The sequence below is a fragment of the Globicephala melas genome, chromosome 3 (assembly GCF_963455315.2).
Source record: "Globicephala melas chromosome 3, mGloMel1.2, whole genome shotgun sequence".
Taxonomy (NCBI): domain Eukaryota; kingdom Metazoa; phylum Chordata; class Mammalia; order Artiodactyla; family Delphinidae; genus Globicephala; species Globicephala melas.
In genome coordinates this window covers 26,302,501-26,317,001 of record NC_083316.1, presented here as the reverse complement: position 1 = coordinate 26,317,001, position 14,501 = coordinate 26,302,501, and the positions used below count along the sequence as shown (strand labels likewise).

Below are 14,501 nucleotides of genomic sequence, written 5' to 3'. Positions count from 1 at the left end.
AACCCCCCTCTCAGGTTGGACATCTATTCTTTAACATAACTTGCTCAAACTGTCAAGCACGCCAAGAGGATTTACCCGAGTAAATAAACTGAAAGAGATTTAATGTGTACAAAGACTTGGCAGGAAACCCAACAGGTTTATTGTCTCTATAAAAAGTTCGTTAAGGTCGACTGTACCGACGTGTGCAGTACTAACTGTACTCACTGTGCCCTGGTCGGGAAGGAGGAACAAAGTTTTACAAACAAAACTATTCAATTTGTTCTAACCTCTCTTTTCATACCGTAATACACCCAGAAAAACTAAAAGTCCGCTTTCAGGCCATTTAAACGCAGTTACTCCTTCTGAAGGGTCTGGGAATGTGGGCAGAGCGCGCGCCCTCTCCCCGCCCCATCAGCGGTGAGCAAAGTCCTTCCAGTGACTCGTGGGGACCCCGGATTCCAAGCCGGGTCTCTGCAGCCCCGGGCGAGGCCAACTCCGAGGACGGTGGTGTCTGGGGTGCTAAGGGGACAGCTCCAGACGGAGCAGGGTTCACCCTCGCGAGGCCAAGCGTGTCCGGATTCGCTGGGGCCTTGCCAGACTCCGGCTCCAGCCCCGGTTCTTTGGGGGACACAGGGGAAGGCGAGCGGAGGAAGGACACGTCACGGGAGGGGGGCGGCGGGCCGGGCGGCGAAGGAACCCCAAGAAAAGGGCGAGCGCCGGGGGAGACCCGGGGGGCGGAGAGAGGGTCGTTGACATCGAGTCCCGGCCCCCGGCTCCCTGCCCGCCGCTTCCGGCGTTCTCCCGGCCCGCCCCGCCGCGGCCTTGCCACATCCTCCAGTGACGTCAGCCGGCGCCGCCATATTGGAAAGGCGCCGCCGCCGCCGCTTCCTCCTCCTCCACCGCCTCCGCCTCGGAGCTCCGGCAGCCCCTGGGCTGCGACCGCAGGAAGGAAGGAGCCCCTCGCCCGCCCCGACGACCGGCCCGCCTGCTTCGCCCCGGCCCGTCTCCCCATGACTGCACCCGGCCCAGCTACCGACGGACGTCGCCTCAGCACCCGGGTTTAACACGGAAGCGCGGGTCGGGGGCCGCGAAGGGAGGAAGAGGGAGACCCGGCAAGTCCCGCGTCCCTCTCGGCCCGGCGCGGCGCCTCGGCCGGAGCCATGACCTCGCTGACCCAGCGCAGCTCGGGGCTGGTGCAGCGGCGCACCGAGGCCTCCCGCAACGCCGCCGACAAGGAGCGGGCGGCTGGCGGCGGCGGCGGCAACGGCGAGGACGACGCGCAGAGCCGTCGCGACGAGCAGGACGAAGACGACAAGGGCGACTCAAAGGAAACGCGGCTGACTCTGATGGAGGAGGTGCTCCTTCTGGGCCTCAAGGACCGAGAGGTGCGGGTGCAGCGGTCAGGGCGGGGGCGGCCGGTGCGGGGCCCCGGCACCAGGCGGGAGCCTGGCCACCGGCTCCGCGCGCGTCTGCCCTCCCAGCTCCCGAGCTCCGCGCCCGGGAGCGCCCAGCTGGTCCCGTGCGTCCAGATCCTCCCCGCCCTGATTGCTTGGATTTCCCTTCTTTCACAGTCACTCCTTTCATTTTGACTCCCCGGCGGTCTGTTGCTTCCTCGCTTTTTTCCGCGTGTTTAACCCGGGTAGACCCCAGGGTACAATTCCCACCTGGAGACTTGCAGGTTAGAGTGCACCCGAACTCATAGGTTCTGCAGGTTTTAGGACCTGGGAGATCAGTGGACCTAGGTCCACTCATCTGCTTTCTGGGTGATTTAAAAAAAAAAAAAAAAACAAGGTGTACCGTTTGGAATTTTGAAAACATTTCGGTGAAATGGTAATGGAGGCAAAAGTTGTTTTACTGATAAAAGTCCAACAAAAATCTCATGAAACCTGGAAATGGACTTCCTAGGTAAATTTGTTTTGCGTGAGAGATTATTTTTAGTATCGCGTTTACATTTTACCAGTTTACTATTCTTTAAAAAAGTCTTGCAGTCTCAAGGAGGGGCATTTTCGTGGGCGCGCTTGAAATGCTAAGTTTGTGATTTGATGAAAGGCCTCAGCGTTTCCATAGATACTTGTGTTCTGACTCTGAAACGATTGTTTTCACCCCAATACCTTGTGAGATTGTTCACACATAGAGAAGTTGAGAAAAATGCTGCAGTGGACACCTATACACTCACCTCCTAGGTTCTGTAATTAACATTTTGCTATATTTGCTTTATCACGGGTCTGTCTCCAAAAATGATTATTTTTAGAGACCTGCCAGAGGGTCAGACAGATGAATGGATATTGTATAAATCGTGTATGGTGAGGGGTCCCAGAAGCTTGTTTTATCTCCCTATGGAAACTACAGACGGCACATTTTGAGAGTCAGATACAAAAATATCTAAGTTTTTTTTTTTTTTAAATAAACTTTTCCCAGTTCACAGAGGTGGGCAAAAAAAAAAAAAAAGTCTTATTAAAACAACTTAGTCTTATTCACCAAAACTTATCAGATGTAGGTGAGTTTTATATGGATTGTTTGTGGACTCCTGATATTTAGTAATCTAATGAATTAAAATTTACCTTGATGGACATGTCTAGAGTATTTGCATTTTCTGGGTTTCCAGTTTGCTCAGGTTTTTCTGATGATCTCTTGAAAAAAGTTGATGTCCCTCTGGCTATGAAAGGGGCCCCAGTATCTGTGTTTTAATTACTGAGTTATGATGAAAGCAGACTGTATGTGAAATTTCTTTTTGTTCTTTGGAAAAGCAAACTAGTTGTATAGTGTCCTAGAAATGTGATTTTAAGAAAGTATTCTAAAAAAAAAAAGCTTTTTTTAGGCTTCACCATTTAGAATCTTGGTAATAAACATTTTTCTTTAAGTCTCTTTCTTTTTCCTTTGGGACAAAAGTAACATTATAAAAAATACCAAAAAAAAAAAAAAAAAGCAAAGTGAAGAAAAGTCATCCATATTTCTGAGTGAACATTTTGGTTTATAGTTTTTGAGACTTTTCTATGTGGATACAGTCTGTGTGTAAAACTAAAACGCTAAAACCAAAACTAGCTTTTGGACTTCTGAGTCACTCTAAATGAGAAATTATGGTGAGAAGGTACCTTTTTGTTTTTTTAAGTATGTGTTACTCTAAATGTTTAAGGTGAAACATATTAACATGCTGTTTTTCTGTGATTGGTTTTCATGAAGATAATCTAAAGAATTTATTTGTTGAAACTTAATGATACTTAACGAAACCTAGAAAATTTAAAGTTCTTTGGTGGTACATAATTGAAACCATCTGTTGTGTTTGTGTCAGGAGTCACTATACTTTGCCATGTCATGGCCAAGGTCCAGACAACTAGCTAATTCTGAGCATTTCAACAACCACATAGGGAAACTTTTTTCCCTTTGCAGGCAGGTGCATGGAGTTGAAGTGGCAGTGGGTGGGGTTGGGACTTTGCATTGCTTTAGACTTAGGTTTTAGGGATTAACCTGTATATTTTCCCCTGTCCTCACGTCTTTACATAATAACTAGCCCTGGCAACTCATCCATTCATTTCTTTCTCTTTAGGAGATTCCTTCCACCCGCCTGTCGCCTGTCCCTATGTCTTCAACTTGTATCACTCTTTTTATGGGACAGGAATTACTCTCTTACATAGGTTCTAGGCATTTACGCTTTTAACTTACTAAGTTTATTATTTATATAAAATGTATTTATTTAATTTATTTCTGGCTGTGTTGGGTCTTTGTTGCTGGCGCGGGCTTTCTCTAGCAGCGGCGAGCGGCTCCTCTTCGTTGCAGTGCGTGGGCTTCCCATTGTGGTTGCTTGTCTTGTTGTGGAGCACGGGCTCTAGGCGCGCGGGCTTCAGTAGTTGTGGCACATGGGCTCAGTAGTTGTGGCTCGCGGGCTCTAGAGAGCAGGCTCAGTAGTTGTGGCGCATGGGCTTAGTTGCTCCGTGGCATGTGGGGTCTTCCTGGACCAGGGCTCGAACCCATGTCCCCTGCATTGGGAGGTGGATTCTTAACCACTGCACCACCAGGGAAGTCCCCTTACTAAGTTTAATATTAACAAATTCTAAACTTTACCTGTAATATATACAGCTTAATAAATTCACTGCTTTAACTTTTTATTATTTTAACTTAGTGTCCATCTTTGTTATATTTCTGGGTACTTTTAAGATATTTAAAAGCTAAATTCAAAGGTTAGGTTTGTCATTAATGATGGACACATTTTATATATATGTGAGCTAACCTTACTTGAAATCAGAACAAGAAGAATTTTAAAGAAATTGTGAGAGGTGAAATTAGTTTGACTTTTCAAAAATGCTGAGACTTACGGTTCCTTAAAAATGGTTTTTGTTGAATAATAAACCCACAGAAAAGTGCACGAGTGTGAAGAATTTTTGCAAATTGAACACACCTGTTGAACCAGCACCTAGATGAGGAAACAACATGACCAGCTCTCCAGAAGCCCTGCTTGATTTCCTTTTCCAGTCACTGCCTGGTCCTCAAGGGTTACCACTGGCTTGACTTTAGAATTCAGCATAGAATAATTTTACCTATTTTTGTACTTTTATTTGTGCCTTTTGTAAAGCAAAGTTTGTGAGCTTCATCCTTATTGTGTGAGGTTGTCATTTGTTCTTTCTCATTGTATTATCAGCTTACTTTTAACACATTTACAATCTATAATATTAAAATTATTTTAACTCGTATCCTGAATCTAGTATTCTCTCCCTCACCCCTTTGCTGAACAGAAGGCTCAGCTTGCCCGCCAGTAAGCAGATGGTCTGGCTTCAGATTACCTATTAGGGTGACTCTAAAGTTATTGTGAGTTTCATTTCAGATTTTTTACCAGTGATTTTCCTTTCTGTCTTTAATTGAAACACCAATGCCTGGGCCCCTCTGGGGATTCCGATGCTCAGTCTGGGCAGAGGACATAGGTATTGAAGTAAATTGTCAGAGGCCACAGCAAGGATGGCAGATGGGTTTAAATTTGAATTCAACTTCCAAATAATTAGCAAGATTTCTGCTGTCTCCCCTGTAGTTGAGAGGAAGGGACTGCAAACAAGCTAGGTATTTTTTTCCTCCCAACTACTTGATTTTTCCATAGGTGCCTCCAGTAGTTAGTGTTTTCAGAATGCCTCATTGAGAATTATGTGAAATAACTGGTGTCATATACTTTTAAATATCTTCATTCATGACACATCTTAGTGCATTAAAGTTGGATTTGGTTACTTTAAACGGCCAGGTATAATTTAGAGTGTGCATGTGGAATAGCGTGGAAAGAGGCAGTATAGTATAGTCCTGGTCTGCGGTGTATCCTTTGTTTTCCATGTTATTTGATCTCTGAGCCTCAAAGCTCTCTAAAATGGAGAGAGGCGTAGACCTCTCCTATGGTTCTGATTGGACTGCTGCGGACATTTATTGTTTTACTCTCCACCTTGTCCTTTCTAGGTTTTGTCTTGTTTTTAGGGTGTTCCCATCGGATGTGTTTCCAGGGTGCACTGTTGAAGCATTTACTCTTTCTCTCTTGTGGTGCAGTCAGACCTAGGCTTGTCCAACCAGACATTTCCTCCTGGGGCTTTGGATCTTGAGAACAGAACAGCAGGCTTGGGGGGGGTGTTTGGAGACCTATCGGAGGAGTGTCAGTGTAGGTCAGAGTGTTCTCTGACTTGGGTCCCTTAGCTTCTTTCTCTCTAGCCCTTTGGTGCTTGTCTTTCCCATCCCGATTTTCCAGGCACCTTTCAATTTTGTAAGCTTTAGGAACCTTCCAGTAACGTCCCTTTTTAAAGAAAGCCAGAGTCAATTGTTAATGTTTTTAATGCTTGCAGATAAGAACCTTAATGTGATAATTTAACTCTATCTTGAAAAATAAGTAAGTGCTTGAGCTGGATAATACACACTTAGGGTAAAATAGTTAAGTTTAACTAAAATGATGGAACTGACTTTTGTGTGGCTTTTAAATTGGCTCCAACGATTGATACCAGACTGTTCCATTTTTGGAGTAAGTTTCCCAAGGTTGCTACTTTGAAATACAACACTTATCAAGATGGCTAACTTTGTTTTTTTTTTTTTTTTTTTAATTCTCCTTTCTATACATGCAGTAATACACACCATCTCTGGATATCAAATCTGTTAATGAGAAATTCATTTAACAAATATTCAGTATTTAAAGGTGTGCTAAGATTTCAGTAATTTAAAGTATAATAAAGACTTCAGAGTTTTGGAATTTTGTTATTCCTTTAATACAAATAATATGCTATTCATATTTTTGAAAGATTTGAGTTTTCATTTATTTTTTTCAGGTGTATTTAAGAGTAAGTACACACATAAGAGATATACAGGATCTCAAAAATTAGTTTTTGGAGGTCATTGAACCACTTGATTGTATCTTTTAAACAAGATTTTATGTTAGTGAGGTTACTTTTCAGTGCTTCAGCGTCCTTTCACAGTGTGGCCCAAACATTCACTGATTCATTTTATAAGTCATACTAATATTTGATATTTATTAATTTTAAACCATCTGAGCATTCCTGTATGGATCATTTGAGATTATCTTGTAGAATTGTACTTTGAAATTATTTTGATCAAATATTTGGGGTGTTTTTCTGATGTTTAAAGAGATTACCTCTTACAGTAAGTGTCAGCTTACGTGTAAATCTCAAAAGACCCTAAATGCATGATGCTTGTCCAGTTATGTCGTGTTAAACCTTTGGCCCAAGCAAACTTTCCCTACTTTGTATCAGCATAATTTTTCTGCTATTAGAGTAAATTGTATCATTCAGAGTTGCTGTAGTCTTTGTTCAGGGGATTTTATTTTCATGCTAGTTTCCTTTTGAAGCAGCACAAAGAGACTGCTGGTCCCCATGTTTCTTCCACATAGTAAGTGTAGTGACAAGTAACAAAAGTGGGAGCCTGGCTTCATTTTTGAATTGATGTTAGTGGCTTTAGGTTTCCCTGATCAAAGCTTGAAAGACTGCAACATGTTTCAAAAGTATTGTAGAGTGTTATAATGTAATTTAGTAAATCTTGGGGTTTTAATTTAGGTATTACAGGTAAATATATAAAATAGGCTGTTATTTTATTCATATTATCTCACCTTATTAGTTGTTTGGTTAACATCTGATCTGCAAGAATACAAATAATATTAAAGTACATTACATTGCCAGAAAGAATGCTTCTTGTAAATATATTTTTAAGCTGAAAGAGTTAAATTTTAAAGGAAAAAAAGACCCTTTTTTTAAACTTAATAAATTGTGTATAGTTTACATATTCCTTTAATAAGGGAAGGTCTTAAATTGGAGTCAAAGGATGGAGTTTAAAAGTCTGTAAAACGTTCTGCAGTTGTGTGTGTTGTATGTGTATATTTTTCTGGAGAAAGAGAACATAGCCTTCATCAGATACTCAAAGCATTTAGTGAACCAGAAGGTTAAAAATTATCTAATAGAAACTGTTCCTTTGTTTTAGTTTAAGTTTTTTGTTTTGGCTGTGTTTTGTCTTTTTTTTTCCTCTTGAAAATTGACTACAGAAAATTTCAGGTTTCAGGGTTGTGGTGGGTTGGATTTTCAGTTCTGTGAGATTTGAGATAGGAAGCCAGCATTTCTGTAGCCTGGTCATTCTACCACATGTAGAATTCTAATACCTTCCATGCATTAATCAAATATTTATTGAGCCAAGTCCTTGATGAGGTGCCAACACTAGGAAGAAGTTCTCTATCTTCAAGCCCATCTCATTTTGTTCTGTGGGTCAAAACTCTTACAGTAAACTAAAAAACTAAATTGTGTTGCTGTCGTAGAATTTTCCCATGGTGAATATCTCAGCTTGGCATATAGCTGCCATTCAGAAAATATTTACTGAGTAAATCATGTATTTTCATTTAGGGTAGCGTCATACCCAAGGGAGGGAAAATTGGTTCTGGGGGTGGTGGTGAAAAATTCTTACTTCTTCTATGTGTAAAGCATAGATACATGTATAGTGTGCCATGTTACTAAAATTTTATGGGGGAGGGTGTGGTTATAGAAAAAAGTCTGAAAAAGCTTCTTTAGGGAGCAGTAATGGAAAAAAAAGTTGAGAAATAGTGAAATAAATTAATATTGAAAATACTAAGTTTGTGCTGAGTTGAGGATTAGAAATCTTTTTCTCCAATAGGACTTTTTTTTTTTTTTTTTTTTTTTTGCGGTACGTGGGCCTCTCACCGTTATGAGCGGCCATGGCTCATGGGCCCAGCCGCTCCATGGCATGTGGGATCCTCCTGGACCGGGGCATGAACCCGTGTCCCCTGCATCGGCAGGCGGACTCTCAACCACTGCGCCACCAGAGAAGCCCTCCAATAGGACTTTTTATTGTACTAGAATTTGACTTGTAGCTCAGTAGTAGGAGGAACAGTTTTAGTATACTGAGCTGCCGGGAGTTGTGAGTTAAATTTTAAGAACAAAGTTATTCTTGTTGGTTAATGATGTGTAGGTAAACTCTTTGTTCCCTACTCTCTACCCTCTGCCCTGTGGAGGGACTGGAAATAAAGGATTGCATATAAATTGCTAGTGGTTATTTTTACTCTGGTTTCATTTTCTAGTTCCAGTTTCTCAAATGCAACGGTTAAAACAGTTTTATACTATGTTAACAAAATAAGCTCAGAAATAGGATTTTAAGAATTTAGCTTAAATTTCAGTCACTGAATTGAGCTTGTCATTTAATTTTTGTATCTATGCCCTGTTGTATAAAATGGAAACAGATTTAGTTCAGTCCAACTTCTTTTGTTTTAAATAAATTTATTTATTTATTTATGGCTGCATTGGGTCTTTGTTGCTACACGCAGGCTTTCTCTAGCTACGGTGAGCAGGGGCCACTCTTTGTTTCGGTGCACGGGCTCTAGGCACGTGGGCTTCAGTAGTTGTGGCACTCAGGCTCAGTAGTTGTGGCTCACAGGCTTTAGAGCGCAGGCTCAGTAGTCGTGGCGTGCAGGCTTAATTGCTCTGCGGCGTGTGTGGTCTTTCTGGACCAGAGCTCGAACTCATGTCCCCTGCATTGGCAGGCGGATTCTCAACCACTGTGCCACCAGGGAAGCCCTAGTTCAGTCTGACTATTGAACACCTATGTGCCAGTGTCTTTGCTGGTGGTGAGGTTGCAAAGAAAAACTTCTCACCCTCAGGAGCATCCAGTCTATATAGAAGACAGATTTGCAAATGATTCCAATAAAATAAGTTATTGACTTTAATGGAAGTACACGTTAAGTGCAATAGGGACATAAGGGGGTGCCTTGGATCAGGAATTAGAAGATTGCCATGTTTTTGATTTCCAACCTTGCCTTTGAGTAGTTAGAATAATTAGTTAGGATAAATGCTTTAAATTCTTAGACCCTCAGTTACCCGCTGGGCACAACGGGCCTACATTTGTGGGCTGTCCCATAACCTCTGAATTGTAGGGATCCAGTGAATTGGCATATGTGCAAGTGCTTTAAAAACTGCAAGGTGTTGAACAAATGCAAATAGGTAATTACTTAGCCCAGAGAAGAATTAAGATTTATAGTGATCTTGACAAGTATTTAATATTTCCACTGTTTTTATTATTTCTTAACCCTCTTGTGCTTTGCTGGGCTTAGTGAACATTCTGTTCAGATGCAATTAGTTATCTGTGCTCGCTTATCTTTGTGTTTGTCCTGAACCTACAACCCGTTTTTTTTTTTTTTTTTTTTTTGGTAATCCTTGGCATGCTGTACTGGGAAATCTGGAAACCTGAAGTACCACTTCTTATTCTTAGGCCAAGTCCAGAGTCTTCCTTGAACAATTCTTACAAGATACTGCTGACTCTCCAGAGACATCAGAAGCCTCCAAACCTCCAAAATGATAAATGATTCTAATGACAAGTAAATAAAATAACACGTGTAAAGTGCCTAGTATAGTTGGTGCACAGAAGTATTAGGTTTCATCATGTCTTGGCTCTAAGTTGAAAAGCTTAAAAAGGTCCTTGACCTCTTCTAACCCCTCTGGTCACCAGTTCTTCCCACCTTTCGTTGTTCCCACCTCTCGTTTTTGATGCCCCTTCTCCCATTTTTTAGGGGGAAGGGTCCTTCCTCCCTAAGTTCAAGGCCAGGATCTCTTGAAGGTCTTAGGGCTGGGTCGCCTCGAGAAGGCATTGGCCCACAGCTCTTTCTTTTTAAATTTATCTTTATTGAAACATTTTCCCCATTTCCTCCATATCTTTTAATTTACTTTTCATTTCTCCTTCACTGTAGGTCCTTTGGCTACCAAAGTGCCTTCCCTGAGGAGGTTGAGAGTGGGGAAAGACGTGGGAATAACAATTTCCAAAATTGCCCCAAATTATAAAATTGTACTTTGTGCAAGGTTTTGTTAAATGGGACTAGGAGTGAAATAAAGTAACAAGAAAAGTCCTGGTCTTCACAAGTATATAGTCTAGTAGTGGGGAGATAAGGCACTTGAGAATTAAAGTAACAGTGTAAAGTAGTACTGTCCTAAGTGCCAGCTGGGTAGTAGAAGACAGTACATTTTTGGTTCAGAGGAAGTAGTGAATTAGGCTGAGGCTGTCCCGGAAAGTGTCAGAAGCAATGGGGAGTTGGGCCGGACATTGCACTATTTACAGAAGAAGGGGCATTTCAGTTTAGGAGAGTAGGGGGAGCTAGGGCTTGGAACAGAACCTCCTGGGGAATTCTATTCACAAAGTACTTTGAAGCTGACTGGAAATTGGTTTTGGGATTAGCTTCCATTTGATTGTCACAAGTAGTGTTTTAAGATGGAGTCTATGAAATTCTAAATTAAAGTTAAAAAATTGTTTTAACATACGTTTTAGTGATTTTCAAAAATATTTGGTATGTTTAGAAATCGTTTTTAAGTTTTGAACTTATAGTATTTTGTCCATCCATCCATCTGTCTCTCACTTGTCCTCAAATAGTTGAGGATCGTTTATGCTCTGGGCAGTGTCCCTAGTGCTGGGCTAGAAACATTATTAAAATGGTTCCCTCGTACAGTCTCCATAGTCTTAACTGTGACTGATAGGTCTAAAAGAATAAAAGGAAAGGTTTTTTTTCAACTTTTTTTTATTGTGGTAAAATATACATAACGTTTACTGTTTCCGCCATTTTAAAGTGTACAACTCAGTGGTGTTAAGGACCTTCACGTTGTTGTGAATGTTGCAACCATCATCACGATTCCTTTCCAAACTGCAACTCTTAACCATTAGCTAACTGCTCCTTTCCCCCTCCCCCTAGCCTCTGGTAACTCTCATTCCATTTTGCTTTCTCTCTCTGAATTTGACTCTTCTAGATACTTCGTTAAGTAGAATTGTGTATCTGACCTTTTGTGTCTGACTATTTTATTTAGCATAAGTGTTTTCAGGGTTCATTCAGGTTGTAGCATGTATCAAATTTCATTCTTTCTTAAGGCTGAATAATATTTCATTATATGTATATACCACAGTTTGTTTATGCATTCAACTATCATGGACATTTTGGTTGTTTCTGCTTTTAAGCTATTGTGAATAAGGCTGCTTTTGAGTCCCTGCTTCAATTCTTTTGGAGATATACCTAGAAGTGGGATTGCTGGATCACATGGTAATTCTGTGTTTAATTTTCTTGAGGAACTACCATACTGTTTTCCACAGTAGCTGCACCATTTTACATTCCCAGCAGCAATGCACAAGGATTGCAATTTCTCCACATCCTGGCTGTCACTAGCTACTTTCTGGTTTTTTGGGGTTTTTTTTTAATTTATTAAATTTATTTATTTTTGGCTGCATTGGGTCTTCGTTGCTGCACACGGGCTTTCTCTAGTTGTGGTGAGCGTGGGCTACTCTTCATTGCGGTACGCGTGCTTCTCATTGCGGTGGCTTCTCGTTGCGGAGCACAGGCTCTAGGTGCACGGGCTTTAGTAGTTGTGGCACATGGGCTCAGTAGTTGTGGCTCCTGGGCTTAGTAGTTGTGGCACACGGGCTTAGTTGCTCTGCAGCATGTGGGATCTTCCCGGACCAGGGATCGAACCCGTGTCCCCTGCATTGGTAGGTGGACTCTTAACCACTGCACCACCAGGGAAGTCCCTTTTGCCCATTTTTAAATCAGTTTTTGTTGTTGTTGAGTTTTAGAATTTCTTTATATATTGAGATATTAATTTCTTATCAGGTACAGGCGTACCTTGTCTTGTTTTATTGCACTTTGTTAAGTGCTTCACAGATATTGCATTTTTTTTAAAATTGATAGTTTGTGGCAACCCTGCATTGTCAGATGATTTATAGTGTAAACATAAGTTTTATATGCACAGAAAATTTGTGTGACTTGCTTTATTGTGATATTTGCTTTATTTAAGTGGTCTGGAACTGAACCCACAATATCTCTGAGGTATGCCGGTATGTGATTTGCAAATATTTTCTCCCAGTCAGTGGGTTGCCTTTTCGCTCTGTTGATAGTGTCCTTTAATGATGAAGTGTACTTTATTTATTTATTTTTTGCCTGTACTTTTGGTGTCGTATTCAATCATTCATTTCCAAATTCAGTGTCATAAAGCTTTTCTGTTGTTTTCTATAAGTTTTATAGTTTTAATTCTTAATTTGAGGTCTTTGATCGATTATGAGTTAGTTTTTGTGTAGGATATAAGGTAAGGGTCCAAATTCATTCTTTTACATTTGGATATCCAATTTTCTCAGCACCATTTGCTGAGAAGACTGTTCTTTCTCTATTGAATGGTCTTGGCCTCCTTGTCAAAATCATATGATCATACATGTGAGGGTTTATTTCTGGGCTCTCTAATCTATTCCATTGGCCTAATGTCTGTCTTTATGCCAGTACAACATTGTTTTGATTACTGTGGCTTTGTAATAAGTTTTTTTTTAATTTTTATTTTTTTAATAAATTTTATTTTTGGCTGCATTGGGTCATCGTTGCTGCGTGCGGGCTTTCTCTAGTTGCGGCGAGCGGGGGCTACTCTTCATTGTGGTGCGCGGGCTTCTCATTGCAGTGGCTTCTCTTGTTGTAGAGCGGGGGCTCTAGGTGCGCGGGCTTCAGTAGTTGTGGCTCGTGGGCTCTAGAGCGTCGGCTCAGTAGTTGTGGTACACGGGTTCACTTGTTCTGTGGCATGTGGGATCTTCCTGGACCAGGGCTCGAACCCGTGTCCCCTGCATTGGCAGGCAGATTCTTAACCAGTGCGACACCAGGGAAGTCCCTGTAATAAGTTTTGAAATCAGAAAGTGTGAGTCCTATAACTTTGTTCAAGCTGTAAATTTTTGAAAATGAAACTAGATATTAAAAGAATGATCCGTCTGCCTAAATAGTTAGAGGCCTTGAAAAGAGCTCAGAGGTCTCATTTAGACAGTCCCTTGTAGTCTGTTCACTCTGTTTTTTTTTGTCTGTCTGCAGATTTGTACTGGGTTGTAAGTGCCTTTAGGAAATGCAAAAGGAGAGGTCCAGTAACTTATTAATTGGGTTGGCCAAAAAGTTTGTTCAGGTTTTTCTGTAAAATGTTATAGAAAAACCTGAACGAATTTTTTGGCCAACCCAATATTTATAGCTAACCTTTATGCTTCAGTAGGCAGTTGCAAATTTGGTGTTCAGGAGAGATGTCCGGACTGGAAATGGAGATTTGGGAGTTGCATCTTTGCACTAAGATGTTCTGCATTCCTTGTCAGAGCCCATACGCTTGCAGCCACACAGGTTGCTAGGTCAGTGTCTACAGCCTTCTCTCTCACCATCCACATCTACTAGGTGACTCAGTTTACATTCTCTGAAGTAATTCTTTGAATTTGTCTCCTCTCCATTCTCAGGGCCACTGCCTTAGTCCAAGTCCTCATTATTCTCCGCAGTGACTATTTAAAATCTTCACCACTCCCTTAAAGTCTCTTGTTTTACTTCTTCCTTGCTCTGAGCCTACAAATAGAGGATTCCCTCATCTGTCTTCCCCTGTCTACCTTTAGCTGCAGCTCTTCTGTTCAGTTGCAGGGTAAGTGGCCTTCTCGTAGGCTGATCGCCTGCTCTCACCCCAGTATGCACTCTGCTTCTTTGGGATTCTTGCTCTTTCAACTCTGTGTCTCCTTTTCCTGCATCCATCCATCTCCTCCAGTAACCACGCACTACCGTTTGAAGCTTTGTCGTGACTTTACTTTCCCCGTTTCCTTTGTGGGTATGTTCTGATTATAAACTTTGTTATTAGAAACTCTGCCTTCAGTAGAATTGGTGTTGAAGAGGGTTTGTGTTTTTGTATTTTTTTTTTCACTGTTTGGTGGGGAAAGTAGCTCTTCTCTTACCTCCAGATTTCTTTGATCACATTTTGGCAGATGCCTTTGCCTCATCTGTGGAACAGTGGCAGCCTTTTTCTATTCCTCTGCCATTCGGCGGAAATTAAAAAACATCTTAATAGCTGGTTAGAAAAGAGAATTCCTTTGAAGGGAGGAATTCCTTATGTGGGCTCTTGTCTAGATTTCATGAGGAAGGGAAAAGTGACTCTGTCATCAGTGGTAGAGTGGGTAGGAGTGCTCGGTGCTGTGGGGACTGGGGCAAGTGAAGAAGACCTGAAGTTGGGGGTTGTCACCGAAGAGGGATGTTGGAAATGGAA

General features: G+C 41.6%; 1 protein-coding gene across 2 annotated transcripts in view; it reads left to right on the top strand.

Moving 5' to 3' along the window:
- The first annotated feature begins 842 nt into the window (after window positions 1–842).
- The window catches only part of GOLPH3 (golgi phosphoprotein 3), a 53,132-nt gene continuing 39,473 nt past the window's right edge, over window positions 843–14,501 (top strand). The window contains exon 1 of one of the 2 annotated variants that reach the window (XM_060295699.2): window positions 843–1,364. In XM_060295699.2, coding sequence (XP_060151682.1) covers window positions 1,140–1,364 — 225 coding nt within the window. In that variant the 5' untranslated portion in view covers window positions 843–1,139. The remainder of the gene's footprint in view (window positions 1,365–14,501) is intronic. The other variant, XM_030843687.3, reaches the window with a different exon arrangement.